The sequence below is a fragment of the Dermacentor variabilis genome, chromosome 10, assembly GCF_050947875.1.
Source record: "Dermacentor variabilis isolate Ectoservices chromosome 10, ASM5094787v1, whole genome shotgun sequence".
Classification (NCBI taxonomy): Eukaryota; Metazoa; Arthropoda; class Arachnida; order Ixodida; family Ixodidae; genus Dermacentor; species Dermacentor variabilis.
Window position 1 is genome coordinate 50,339,658 of NC_134577.1, and position 13,873 is coordinate 50,353,530.

General features: G+C 43.7%; 1 protein-coding gene across 1 annotated transcript in view; it reads right to left on the reverse strand.

Annotated features, from left to right (window-relative positions):
* Rich (Guanine nucleotide exchange factor subunit Rich) overlaps positions 1–13,873 on the reverse strand; it is a 62,317-nt gene that overhangs the window by 4,788 nt on the left and 43,656 nt on the right. The window contains exons 21-25 of the mRNA XM_075672671.1: positions 11,549–11,739; positions 9,520–9,692; positions 5,504–5,650; positions 4,376–4,727; positions 445–563 (exon numbers count right to left, since the gene is read on the reverse strand). Coding sequence (XP_075528786.1) covers positions 445–563; positions 4,376–4,727; positions 5,504–5,650; positions 9,520–9,692; positions 11,549–11,739 — 982 coding nt within the window. The remainder of the gene's footprint in view (positions 1–444; positions 564–4,375; positions 4,728–5,503; positions 5,651–9,519; positions 9,693–11,548; positions 11,740–13,873) is intronic.

Here is a 13,873-nt window from a genome sequence, read left to right on the forward strand (position 1 = left end):
CAAAGTGATCGCATCTCCTAAAGCAGTTGACCGAGAATACTGTGCTACGGCAGTACTGCCACTGCTGGTCGACGCATGCGGCACACTTTGTACTGTCGACAATGCAGTTCTATATCCTCGAGCAAAGCTTGCAAAGTAGGCTAACGGAATTTGGACAGTAATGTTTTGTTCTGCAATGCATTATTTATCTGTGCTGTCTCTTTTCGCAACAACGAAATCCTCGTGAAAGCGAATTTTTTTCGCGTTCCCCACCGATTTTGTTATTGTGAGGTTCAACTGTATACATGATGAGAGTGTGTATGTACATGCACGCTCTGATCCAACTCCAAATGCAGTGTGCAAGACAGCAGCAGCAGCAGTGGAAAAGTCAAAGAAAAAGGCAAAGAAAGCGTCAATTAAAAAAAAACATGTAGTTAAAAAATGGCTGGAGCCATTGCTGTGTACCATTCAGCCAATGCCCACTGCACCAGCTTGTCCAGTGCATCCGGATTTGCCACCAGGGGTGCTACCAGGGTGTCGCCGAGCATCAGAGCCAGGGGTAGAGCCCAGTCACAGCAGCGAGCCTGTACAACAAGCAAAACACATTGGCAAAAAGAGGTTGACCAGGTTGGGAGCAACAGAACATCACTGCAAGTTTACCATACTTGAGCATATATAACTCACCCAAGGCGAATTGTGCATATGACTTACATAATTAACTGCTGACAGAAACATTGCAATCCTTGAAAAAGTGACCTGCCACAACACCAAGCAAGGTTCATTTTGTAGGGTAAGTCAACATCACCTTTACTGTTGCTCCCTGCTGAGGTGTCATCCAGCGTTACTGCAATGTGGAACAAATTTCTATAAACCACTTTACAATTTTAGTGCCATTCCTGGAAATAACAAACTAAATTGCAGTAGCCTTCTATACCATGTGGTTTTTAAGTAAGTATAATAGTAAAAATTTTCAGAGCACCCATAGCTGCTGCAGTGATTTCGAATTAAGCATGTTTCACATTATTGTTTCATTTGCTCATCACTGTACACAATTAAATCGTGAATGTGGGGGCCAAATGAATAAATGTATAGAAAAATCAATGAACTGAATGTGGGGGCCGAATTTTTAAGGTCTTTACTTTGTAAGATACCTACGTGTACAGTATTACAATTGTAGTACAAGCTTATGTTATGTGTAGCCAACCACAGCCAAGATCCATTAGCTATTTGTGATCTATGGGCAGTGGAGTAGTAACACCTGCAGAAGCCTAAGGCTAACACATAAATCTGCTCTGAACCATGTCTGCAATGTTGCGCAGAAAAAAAAAAAAATTGTTTGACTGTGGATATGAAAACAGCATTAAGCATGCTACAGTATTGCCCTGGAAATTTACTAAAAATTATGAATGAATGAATGAAAGAAAGAAAAAAAGAAAGAACTCTGACTAATAGGGAATTTCAGCATCATAGTCTTCTCGAGGCTGTAAGAGTGGCAATTGGAGTGGTAAAGAAATATACTAAAACTCTTCACTGCTCAGTGCAGCCCTGCTTTAACAATGACCCACACATTTAATATACCATGTAGTACCAAATATACCAATACTGTAACCACAGTTTTGAAATAAAAAGAAACAATTGCAGCAGAACCTTTCTCGCGACGACTGTTGATGGTAATGTGTTAGCAATTGATTAATATAGCAACACGGTGCACTGCCACCATCAAAACAAGTTATATGTGAGGCATGTATTCCAGTGGGACTCCTCTTTCACGCATCCCCTACGAACGCTCGGCACCATCCACAGCCGCTGCTGCAAAGCTTGTGCGTGGCCTCCCAAATCCATGGCGTGCCAGTGTGTATGAACGATGAGAAACGCATCATGTGGCAATCTGGCTCCTCTCTCGCACTTCTTTCTGGACACACTGTGCTATCTAGTGGCACTGCCAAGAAGTCCATGCGTAGCCTCTGAGACCACAAGCGTGGCGTGCCGTTGCCTGCAGATGCTGAGAATTGTCCAATTGCTTGCCGCACGCTCACTGGCATATAGTACTCAGTGACCCAAGTTGGCGGGTGGTACATTGAAAAGCAGCACACACCCTGTGTATTTGTGCTCCAGCCTGCTAATGCATAGGGTTGCTGCCATTGAGGAACACTTGTGACATGGGTTTGTGTCCACTCAGCATCGGATAAATTTAAGGGATCTTTTCTGTCATTGTAGATGCATTGTAGGCACATTCCCAGTGGCACATAACCCAGTGATCTAGTTACCTAAGTTGGCACCAAAGACTTTCATTAAACCTTTCAGGGTCGATTTTTTTCGCCATATGCGACTGCTTAGGGTCGATTTATTTTAACTGCAGATTCCAATTCTTCTGAGGGACCTATTTCGAAAGAAATTTACTGTAATTTTTCTAGGTTGACCTTAAAGTGAGAAAAAAATATTTTGCGTTGGTATATATGTACTGTTTATTAATGAATAACAACAATTAAAAAAGGTGATAAACTTGTAAGTATGATACATTTGATGCATTGTTACAGTCAACGCTTAGAATATGCGCACACGAGAATAGTATTTCGCAAGTCTCAAATGTTCCTGCTCTTAAAACTAATATTTACGTCCATAGCCTAATCGAACTGCATAGGTGAGCGCACCCAAGAAAATTGTGTGGTTGTGTGCACGTCAAAAAAGCAAAACGTGCGACAAACTTCCGCTAATCTCCATCTTATCGCCCACCCGGGGCAATTAGATATCGCGAGTCTACCCAAAAAAAAGGAAAGGAAAGGAAACGCATGCACGGGGGCATCCTTCCTATGCTCACCCCTGTGAGCACTAAACAAATGAGAAACAGGCGACCGCCCTTTGAGCGATTAGTAACGAGATAGCCATCAGTTTTGCGAGCGTGAGAAGCCGAAACCACCTGCGGAACAAAGCCGAGACCGCCGCCTGCGCGCGCGCAAATACTCGAGCGGTGGTATACAGACATGCCGGAGCAAACTAGCTCTAAAACAGACCATGCAACGAAAACAGAGAGAGGGAGGCACGAGAAAAAAATTCCCTGTATTCCCACATCGTGGCAGCACATGCCAGAAAAGAAAACGTTAAGAAATTGGTGCGCTTTTTAAACGTACAGACGGCGCCGTAAATATACGGCACCGACCATTTTGAACTTGTTCGCGGCGCCGTATATTTACGTCATTGACCCTGAAAGGGTTAAACAGCGCCACACACCTACTGGCACATACTCAGCGACCCAAGTTGACATCGAAGAGGTTCATTAGGGACCAGCACAGATCGAGGGACACATACCTAGTACTCCAATTCAGCGTCAAAGAGTTTCTTCAAACAGTGGTACCTACGCAGTACCGCGTCTACAATGACCAATGTCGGCATGAAAGAGCTTTGTCGAAGAGCGGCACCTATGTCACATTGCCGCATACTCAGTGGCCCAAGTTGGTTCGATGGTTGGTTCCGAACCCTGTTATTTCCACACAGCAGCCCAATGTGCCACCCGTTCCACCACTGACAACCCAGTGACCCAGGTAGGTGGGAAAATGGTTAGACACAAACATACAAACACAGATACAAAGACAGGTAGCCCCTGAAAAATGCATGGAGTACCCAAAGAATGCTAACTAGGGGTGTGCAAATATCAAAATTTTTGACTACGAATCGAACACGAATACTTAGCTTGGAATATTGAATTGAATATTGAATAATGATATGCATATGCATTTATTACCAAGTTGGTTTATTTTAACATGTTCTAAGATTGCAATTACATTGCAATTTGTAAAAAGAATTAAACTATTAAGCCGCTATACTAAAAGATTGTGTATTTGGCTCATGTTAGCTTTGGAAAATTGAGTAATTTCTGCTAGTTGTCTGTCCTCGCCAACCTGTGCCTTATTATACCACATCAACTTCCCGTAAACTCGGAGCCATTTGACCCTCTACCAACCGTCGCTCATCGCATTTGCTGTCAAGCAATAAGCTCTGCATTCAGGGTGGAACTTGCAAAAGAGTGCAGCCTTGTTGTTCACAAACTTGTCCCGTTGCTACCGTGCCCCTTGCCACTGAGCTCAGACGTCCAGTGAGTGAGTGTGTTTAACAGGTGAAATTTCGCCAACAGCATGAAATTATCCCAAATTCTCCACAAAATCAGATTCGACTTGGTTAGATTAGATAGAAATAAATGCTAAGAACCATGTTTGCTCCTGCACAGCCAGCAATGTATTTGATTTTGTTTCAAATATTCGTATCCAATCGAATATTCAAAAATTTTCAAATACCTAGTTTTCGATAGAATATGAATATCAAAGATATAACATCCGATGATATTCGAAATTCTCTAATATTTGCACACCCCTAATGCAAATGCATTAGAAATCTTGCTCACCTGTCCCAGTATGTGTAGCAGGTACCTGGCCTGGGCCTCCACTTGTGGTGAACCTCGTAGTTCGGCGGCACTGGCCGCGTGCAGTCCCACCTCCTCCTCCTCTAGCCACCAGCTTTCCTCCGAGGTGCTCTCTGAATCAGCTGGCGAGCCACGTGTCACACCCCCTTCCGTTCCTCCGTTGCGAAGCTGTTGTCCGATGGAAGCAGGCGGCGTGGCTTCGTCATCTCCTGCCCCGCCAACTTGGGTGGCCCCAGCTGCTACCGTGACGGGACTGACCGGCATCGGCCACTCAAAATCTGCGTGGACTGCCTTGAGTGCTGAGACGAAGTCTTCAACCTTCGCGGCCCGCAGTCTGGAAATGATGTGCCATTGCAGGGAGGCAGCAAGCACTGCTATCAAGATATTACAATAATGGTTCTCCTGCTGCACCTGTTTTATCAAGAGGCCACTTGTTCCCACAGTATCAGAACCAAAGGAGCTTTTTTGACTGAGCGGGGTGACATCCTCCAATACTCAGAATGTACGGTCTTCAAGAGATACGGTCTTCACGAGATCTTCAAGGTGGCTTCTCGGCATCGCGCACCGCGATGCCATGAAGCCACTCTAAAGGCGGTATTTTCTTTGGGTCCCCTAACTGGCATCCTCGCGTTATAATCGTGAACACCTTATAATCGAATAAATACGGTGTGTAATTTTCAGTTTCGATTTTCTCCGCGATATCACCTTCTGGTGTTGAAAAAAATGGTGAAATACTACCATGATTGTAATCCGTCACTCTAGCTATACAATGTTAACCTTTAGTGTCCTTTTCAGAAGTTAATGGGGAAGCAAATGGCTCGGCAAGCTACTGTCTGGAATTCCTATCAATGGATTAGTAGTTCCATACTGAGGCATGGGTGTCTAGCTCGGCCAAATTCACACTGCATCAGGCAAAACTGAGCACATTGTTATACTAAGGGCCGTGGCCAACACAAGGCTGCTACTGCAAAGTGCTCCAAGCATATTCCGCAACATAAAGATACGATCAACTTCACATGGGTTCTTTTCACCTATGTCGAAATTCTAAGGTGTGCTTCGACATGTCAGCATGCTCCAGATAGAGTTGACTGTACTGTAGTGCAAACTTACCGTTCCTTCTCAAGGAAGCTCTGGAGTGGGAAGTCAAGGTGTGCTGCAAATGAACCAAGCTTGCGCAACTGTCCTGCTCCCAGCAGCTTGCGGGCATGCCGTGTCAGAATGACTTCCATGAACACTTGATTCACCGTGTCCTCATCTCTGAAAGAGACACACGAACATTTTTCTGTGTTCTCTTGCAGATGACTTCAATGACCACTGGCTTCATTACGCCATTTCAAGCATAACAGTTAAGTTTTCTTACGCGATTTCAAACTTATGAGTTAAGTTTTCTTAAGCACAGCATGGTGGTGTGAAGAATATCAAGAAAAGAATTAGGCAGAGAATTTCAATGCACTCAACACTTAAAAAAGCACTTGTGCATAATGCAGTCACAAGGTGCAACACAGATATATTGCACCTGTTAATTTACAAAGAATTAGGCACAAAATTTTAGTGTACCCAGCACTTTTAATAAGACCTGCGTACAATGCAGTCACAAGGTGTAATACAGATACACTGCACCTGCTAATGTGCAAAGTTGCCCATGGTTAGGAGAAGCTGTTTGTGTTTAAACCACGTTAACTTTAACATAGCCTACTCAACAGGAAAAGTGAGAAGAACATAAGGTCCATGTCAAGTCAAAGCTGTTGTCTGTGCTAGATTGCTAAGAACTGTTTTGGACAACCTAGTACTTGATACTTCACTTCTTAGTACAGCAGCATCTCATTTATATGATTTGGAAAAAAAAAAACAAGAAAAAAACTCAACAACCTAAAAATATACAATCTGTAGTAAAAAAAAAGGTCGCAATTTGACCTGAAATGTGAAGCATTGATTGTGACAGCAAATTAGTGGACAGCTATACGAAGTAAGGATAGTAGTTTTATCAGCTGTATAAACTTGTGAACACAGGCGTACTAACTTAATTAACAAGCATGGTGTCACGCACACACAAGCAAACATGATCAGATCTCACTCAAAGACCGCAGAAACTTGCTGTCAAAACGCTGGAGCAAGGAAGAGCAGAAGCAGCAGCAGCAAGCAAATTGACTTTCATGTTGCGTCTTGCATCAACGTGAGCTAAGGTGCAGAAACACAGCCCACAGCAGACTGCGTCCCCGACGCAGATGGCTTTCAAGGTACAGCAACCAGGGCAGGTGTGCACGGCTGCTCGGGCCGCCCGGGCCAGAGGAGTAGACGCGCCGCCCTCCCTCGCGGCTTCACTCCCTTGCATGTGTGAGATTCACTGGCTCACCCTCGCACGCTTTCACTCGCACATACAGCATAGGGTGCGCGGCGACGATCTTATCGCCCTTGGATGCTATACGAAACCTCACGCCAACGCAGATGGCAGAAATGCACCTGGAGTGTCCATGTAATTGCTATCGCACTAAAAAAGAATTTTGTGGGCTCAACTGTAGTTGTCGTATACATAATGCGAAACATTACATGAATTATTGCAGCACGAGACTCCAACACGCACTCAGCTGGTGGGGCCTGAGCGGCGCAAGACTCGCATTGTCGTTTTTGTAGCTTTGGCAAGTTTATGCAGGCGCTCCTTGAATTTGGCCAGGGTTGACAGCTTCTTCAGGCGGGGCATTTAGGTGCGAAGTACAAGGATCGGAAAACAACAAAATCAATCTGGTGGGCAACGCAAGAATATGATGCCCCTAAAGCGAAACATGAAACTTTATTTGGGCAGGCAACTACTGTCCGGAAGCTACTGTGACAGGCGCCTACTGCTCTCGATCGCATGTGCCTCATGCCTTTTTTCGTTAACATGGGATCCATCAGCAGGAAATGTATCATACGATCAAAGTTTCATGATGTACTGAACATTGGTGCCGAAAGAATGTGTTTCCCGGGAACATATTAGTAACTGGTAAAAAAGAAGCATAGCTGCACTGGGTCATTTTCTGTGTTCTCAATCATGAATGTCTGCTCCAGGAAATCGTAAAGAATAGGACTGTATCAACGAGGTTCTACTGTAGTTACGGCACAAAAAATAAATGGGAAGGATTCATGTATTAACCGAAACAAACGATGAAGCAAAGATTGCATGAGATGAACAGAATAACACAACTATTATGGCACTCGCAAAATATGCATGGAGATATCACATAAAATAATAACTAACATATCACATATCTAATAACTAATATCACATAAAATAATAACTAAAAAAAAACAAGAACTAAAGAAACTCAGTGCCTTTCCATTCTGTGAAGAAGGATGACCAATGAAGCTCTGTATGTAGGACCCTTAATGGCAAACTGCACTTCTGCCGCGGGTTGGCCCGGTATTGCACTATCTTCAGGCTCAGCCCCAGTATGGGCAGTGCTTAATGCCTAGTTCATCTCCGCCGCGGGTCGGCCCGGCATTGCACTATCTTCAGGATTGGTCCACGTCCGGGAGTGCTTAACGCCTGCTTCACTTCCGCCACGGGTCGGCCCAGTATTGCACTAGCTTCAGAATTGGTCCACATATGGGGAGTGCTTAACACCTGCTTCACATTCGCTGCGTGTCGGCCCGGCATTGCACTATCTTCAGGATCAGCCCATGTATGGAGAGTTTTGTGTCTACACACGGACACGATCCTGGGGGAACTAGCTCTTAAAAGCTTCGCTGTAAAAATAACGATAAACATGCAATCACCGCCATGCAACTATTTTGACTAACACCACAATCAGTACAGAAGAGCGAGTCAGTGTTAGCCACAAGTCAATCTTGCTGCCATGATGACACATGTTCATAATTATACAAGTATTGTAGAATCTCGTTAATTCGAACTCAAGGGGGACCGGAAAAGGAGGGCCCCTTGAAATATAATGACAGATCAATTGTGTGACACAACCCACAAAACGTGGCGTGCACTGCTTTGCTTGCTCCAGTTTGGTCCTGGCTTCTGCGCATTTTTGCTCATCATTCTTACGGCACATGACATTATGGTAGCTAGCGATGCACTGAACCTTTGCCTTTGGCACAGGCCTGTCTGAAAAGCGGAGCATGGGGTGAGAGATTTTGTTTGAAATAACTGTTGCACGGCTTTAAGGGTTGGAATTCATGGGAAATCTCTATTCAAATACAGTCAATGACCAATCTCCCAGATGGCCGATTTTTTGGACATGTGCATTAATTCAAACGCCTTCATGGCATCACCACATACAATTTAGAGTGGATGTATAAGAATGTCTGAAATTTTGTACACAAAAAAACCTTTGCTGTCAAATCTTTCGAACTGCCTGCCATGTCCGCAGGTCCAAAACGGCATTATTCAAAGCCACCACCACTGCCATTTTGACCATCTCGCCGCTTCAAAATGGCGCTCTCGCCCGCAGATCTGCTGGCAGTTGTAGACACCTCCCAGACGCTATGCCTAGCTACTTTGACATTCGCTACCAAGCTTCTTGCAGTTCGGTGCTGTGTTTTTCATTAAAACACTTGCCCACTGTTAGCAATGGCACTGACTTCGCCTTTGTAATCCTCGCCAATGGCTTCGAATCTCGGTAAGCACGACGCTTTGCATAATGCCGGTTTCCGAAAGCCAGCTTCGCCTCAATAAAGAAACGTTACGCGGTAAAGCATACGCAAAGTATTGCGGTGAAGCATACTAAAAGTGGGAAGGGGCAATTGTCATAGGACACAGTATGTGTTCCTTAAATTATACACGCTTGCACCCCATCTCCCACCACAGTACGAGAACTAATATGTCTAATATGTTTACTGGCTGGCCTTCAGAGCTCTTTTGCCCACGCCTGTGGCAATTTGAGCCTTTGGGGGCAATAAAAGGCATGCGTTCATTTTTTCGGACTGCTCAATTTTTCAGACATATTCGCGGCTTCTAAGGAGTCCAAAAAAAATCAGACGCTGACTTGTACACAGGACTTTGCTGTGACCAACTGCGCAATTCGAATTAGCATTTCGAGTTATCGGGATTCCACTGTATTGATACAAAGTACTTTGTTGCTAGAATAATGCATGCATCCTTAAATTTCTACCATGCTATTTTTAGCCAATATGCAACTCACGTTGAAGGGCCAGCCGAGAGTCGCGGAGGTGAGCAGTCTGCTTCAGGGTTGATGGCGCGCAGGAAGCGCACCAAGTCGCGCGCCAGGGTCCAATGGGCGCCATCGAGAGCAGCTCCCAGCAACAAAGTAGCATGCTGACGGCTAACGAGCGGCACTTCCAAGTTCTGCAGGACCTGCACCATGATATGTTATGCCTCAAGCTTATATATATAGTTCTCTCTGACCTGTTAGGCAACTTGTAACATTTGTTTAACACCCAAACTCAATTCCACAGCAAGGAAAATTAGTAAATGTTCACCTTTACTTCTGGCTATTTAGAACACATTTGTATAAACAAACCAAAAACAACGAAACTTTATTTCAGCTAAAGCTTAATTCGTATAGTAAGTAATTAACTGGTAGTTGGCTTGCTAATCTATCCAGAACAAAAAATCCCTCCAGCATATTAAAAATGCCACTATAGGTTATTCGACAAGTTTCCAGCATTTAAATAAAAATTTTGGGGCATCAAACTCAGTGTAGCATATATGATACGTTGGACATTACCACAGTATTACCACAATGGAGGCCTTGAACACTATCTCTCATACAACTTCACTACTCAATATGCAGTGTACACCAATTCACATTTTCGCCACAGGTAATTAGAACTTCACGTGAAATGATTATATACCTGGGTGTGTATGACTGCCATAATAAACATTCTGAATCTCATTTACATGTAGCAGCTGTAAAGAAATCACTTTTTTTTTTCTGCAGTCCACAAACTTTTGTTCCTGGGCAGGACACAAACATTACTTGTGATTGTCTCTTCACAGCAACAAAAAGTTACAGTTTCACCCACAATGCAAAGCAGCAATGTGACAGCTAGCACTTTTTTTTAGCAATGTCAATTGGAGTAAACATTTGTGGATGTGGGTGAGCAATCTCATTATGAGAAGAAAAAGTTCTTCACTGCTGACTTTAGTCCATGCCATATTTGTTAGTGGGAGTGGATCCCCCAATGGTGGAGAAATGGAGAGAACAGCTGTTTCTTCATCCTCTTTCCTAGCCTGCCTTTCACTTCTTACCGCTGGCCTCATTTAAATACATTCTCTTCTGCCTGATTTACAGATAATCTGCAGAGCAAGGTGTCAATCATAGCACATGAACCGATGACAACACAGGCAGCACGATCGACTCTGCAGACAAAGTATTTATTCTCTGCTGTGGCTTCAGTGGAGTGGCTCAGAAATAAAATCTTCTGAATGGAAATGTCCAAAGTCCAATTCCTCATAAAGCACTACACATTTTTTTCTTTAGTTCATTACAAACTGACAAATCACTCTGTGATTCTTGCAACAGATGCCAGCAGATATTGAAATGACTAGGAGAGTGACCCCATATGCAAAACAACGATGAAGAAAAGGCGTGACAATGGGAGAAAAGAAAATGTCTTGCAACATTGTGAGGCAGTTAATTACAAATTTTTGTTAGTCCTTTCAGAGTAACTTAAGCAGCGGCAAAGTATTTCCACCTTGCTGTAGAGCTCATATGCGAAGACGACAGGTGTCTTACAGTCATAGCTCTTTTTATAAAAAAAGATCTGTAATGTCTAAAAAAGACACGTATAATAAATAACTTCTTGTGCTTTTTATGCCTGGTGTGACCACACAAAGATAAAATTTACCATGCTATTGCTGAAATATCACATTTGATCACACATATTTGGTTATTTCAAGCATTTACAAACAATTAAAAAATATTTGTATTCATGAATTGCTACTATTTGATTCAATTGAATATGACATTATTCAATTCATCATTTGAAAGTTTTGGACGTTTGCACACAGCTATTGGCAAAACTTAAGCAGAGAAGGTAAGAGATGCATGATAGTACAAGGGGATCACGTAAAATGTTTCATCCCTCTTGGGACATCGCATCACATGGAGATAGGTGCAAGGCCTTTAACCTTGTGACCTTGTGGAGAACACAATAAAATCAGGTGTCAGGGTGTTTGGCCCAGTGTGCAAGAAGTGCGAGCTGTACCAGTAAATAGGAGGCGGCTGTGTCCAGCTGTCCTTGCAGCAGGCACTCCTGGAATAGGTCCTTGGGATTCCCCACAGATGCAAACAAGTGAGGCCACAGGGCCAGCTCAGTTTTGCGGGCACACTGCACTACCGTCTGGAGGAACACTGGGAACTCACGGATGAAGTCAATCACCCGTGGAAGCAGCGCATCTGTGCACAGAGAAGAAAAGATAAGGTCAATACAATTCCTCTGCACTTTGCGAACTGGTTCAGGACGTGCTGCACCGTGCGATTTGTTTCAACAGTGAAACACAGCGTCGTCTACACATCGTTGTTTGTTTGCCAAAGCGCAAGCTTCATTTACGACTAGTTCACAGCATTTCCTGCACTTGCAAGAGAGGTAGCGCAGGGCTCGTGCAGAAGGTGCTGGGCTTGTTCTGCAACAGCATGGAACGGGCACCGACTCACAATGAACCCTTCGTGAAGAGCAGGGCAAATAGAATACACCTATTATTTCGGGTTCACTGCCATGACTTGCAAATGAAACATTACACACAACATGGTAGCATGTTTTCGTGTGCGTTTGCTTTCACCACTGCTGCGGTGCTCTGTTTGACACTTGACTGGCTTGCTACTCAAACACTGTAACCATTACACAAACTCAGCGTGCAGTACCTGCACAGCACATCATGACATAGAAGATTCAATTCTCATAGTGCATAAAGGTGCCCAAGCTCGATACTGTCTGATATACTTCTCTTGGCACATCTATAACCCTGTTCCTCGTAAGTAACTTAACATTGCTTGTAATAAAAGATCAGGAAAACACAAAAGAGACACTGAACACCTTCCAACTTGCCCAATTTACGGTCCTAAACAAGATTAAAAGCCACCCTTGCTGTGGGTAACTGCTGGCTAACTCAGTGTCAATGCACATAAGCTGGCAAGCTTTCTTCCGCTACAGACTTAAAGTATGCACTAAATATAAGAAAGTCAGCTTTGACGTGTATACACTCTGCACAGATATCAAAGCAAACAATTATTTCTGCATTCAAACTGTGAGCCCTCAAGAGGGAAAACTTCACTCACTGTAATTTGTTATACAAGTTCTTTCTTTGAAAAATCCATCTCATTGGCTTTTCCTTTATTGAGAAGAAACAAGAAAATCTGCTGGATTTAAAGATACAGTTAAACCTCGATATAACAAACTTCAGTATAACAAAATTCTCAATATAACGAAGTAGTTAACTTTTCGTAACTTTTTGTCCATGGAACAACATGCATTCAGAACCTCAATATAATGAAGCGTGTTTGTACGCGATTTCAATATAACAAAACTTCACTGCCACGGAAATGATGTCCCGAAGTGATGTCCTCTCATGGGAGTTTTCAAGTGCAAGAACAAAAATAAGTCTGGGAGAGCCACGTCAGGACAGTAGGGCAGCTGGGGAACCATTGGAACCTTTGAATTGGCCAGGAAGCATGTCAAGAGGAAGGCGGTGTGGGCTGGCACATTGTCACAGTTGTACCATGAGACTCATGGTGGCCGAGCCCCCTGATGTCAAAGAACACAATGAACATTGTCTTGACCTTTGACTTGCTCATTCTGGCTTTCTTGGGGTGAAGGGATGCCTAGCTGTGCCACTTGGCACTTTGCCCTTTTGTTTCGTGTCGTATTCAAACAACCAAGACTCTTCAACCTATTAAAAAGTGAGAGGGTCACTTTAACAAAAGTCCCAACGTTCCTGGCACGTTTCAACTCGGCGCGTTTTTCAGTCTTCCGTTAACACCGTGGGCACTATCTTCGTGCACACTTTTCACATCTGCAAATTATTCATCAGAATTGCGTGAACAGTACTTTTTGGAATAACATTTAGTGTCTGTGCAACTGAAAGGACACTCAAACGACGGTCTGAGTCCGAAAGATCTCACACACGCGTCACATTTTTGTCGGTGATGGTCGCTGATGGTCGCCTAGTGCGGGGTTCACTGCTGTCCTCTTCACAACCTTCTAAAAAGGCCTTGTGGCACTGGTAGACTTGACAGTCTGACAAACAATTATCACCAAATGCCGTCTTTATCATAGGAAAAGTTTCCACTGTGGACTTGCCGAGTTTTCACACAAAACTTGATGGCAATCCTTTATTCCAACGAGCGCTGCATTACGGCTTGCACAGGAAATGTAAAGAGTTTCATGGAAAAGCCTGTTTTTACTTTCCAGGTGGTTGCGGATGGCTGTGCGACCACGTGTGGGTAAGCTAACTTCTCCCTCCACCAATCCCAACTAGTCCTAGCATGCTGCAACGTATAGTTGCTTCACAATATAATCGCTGACATTACTTTT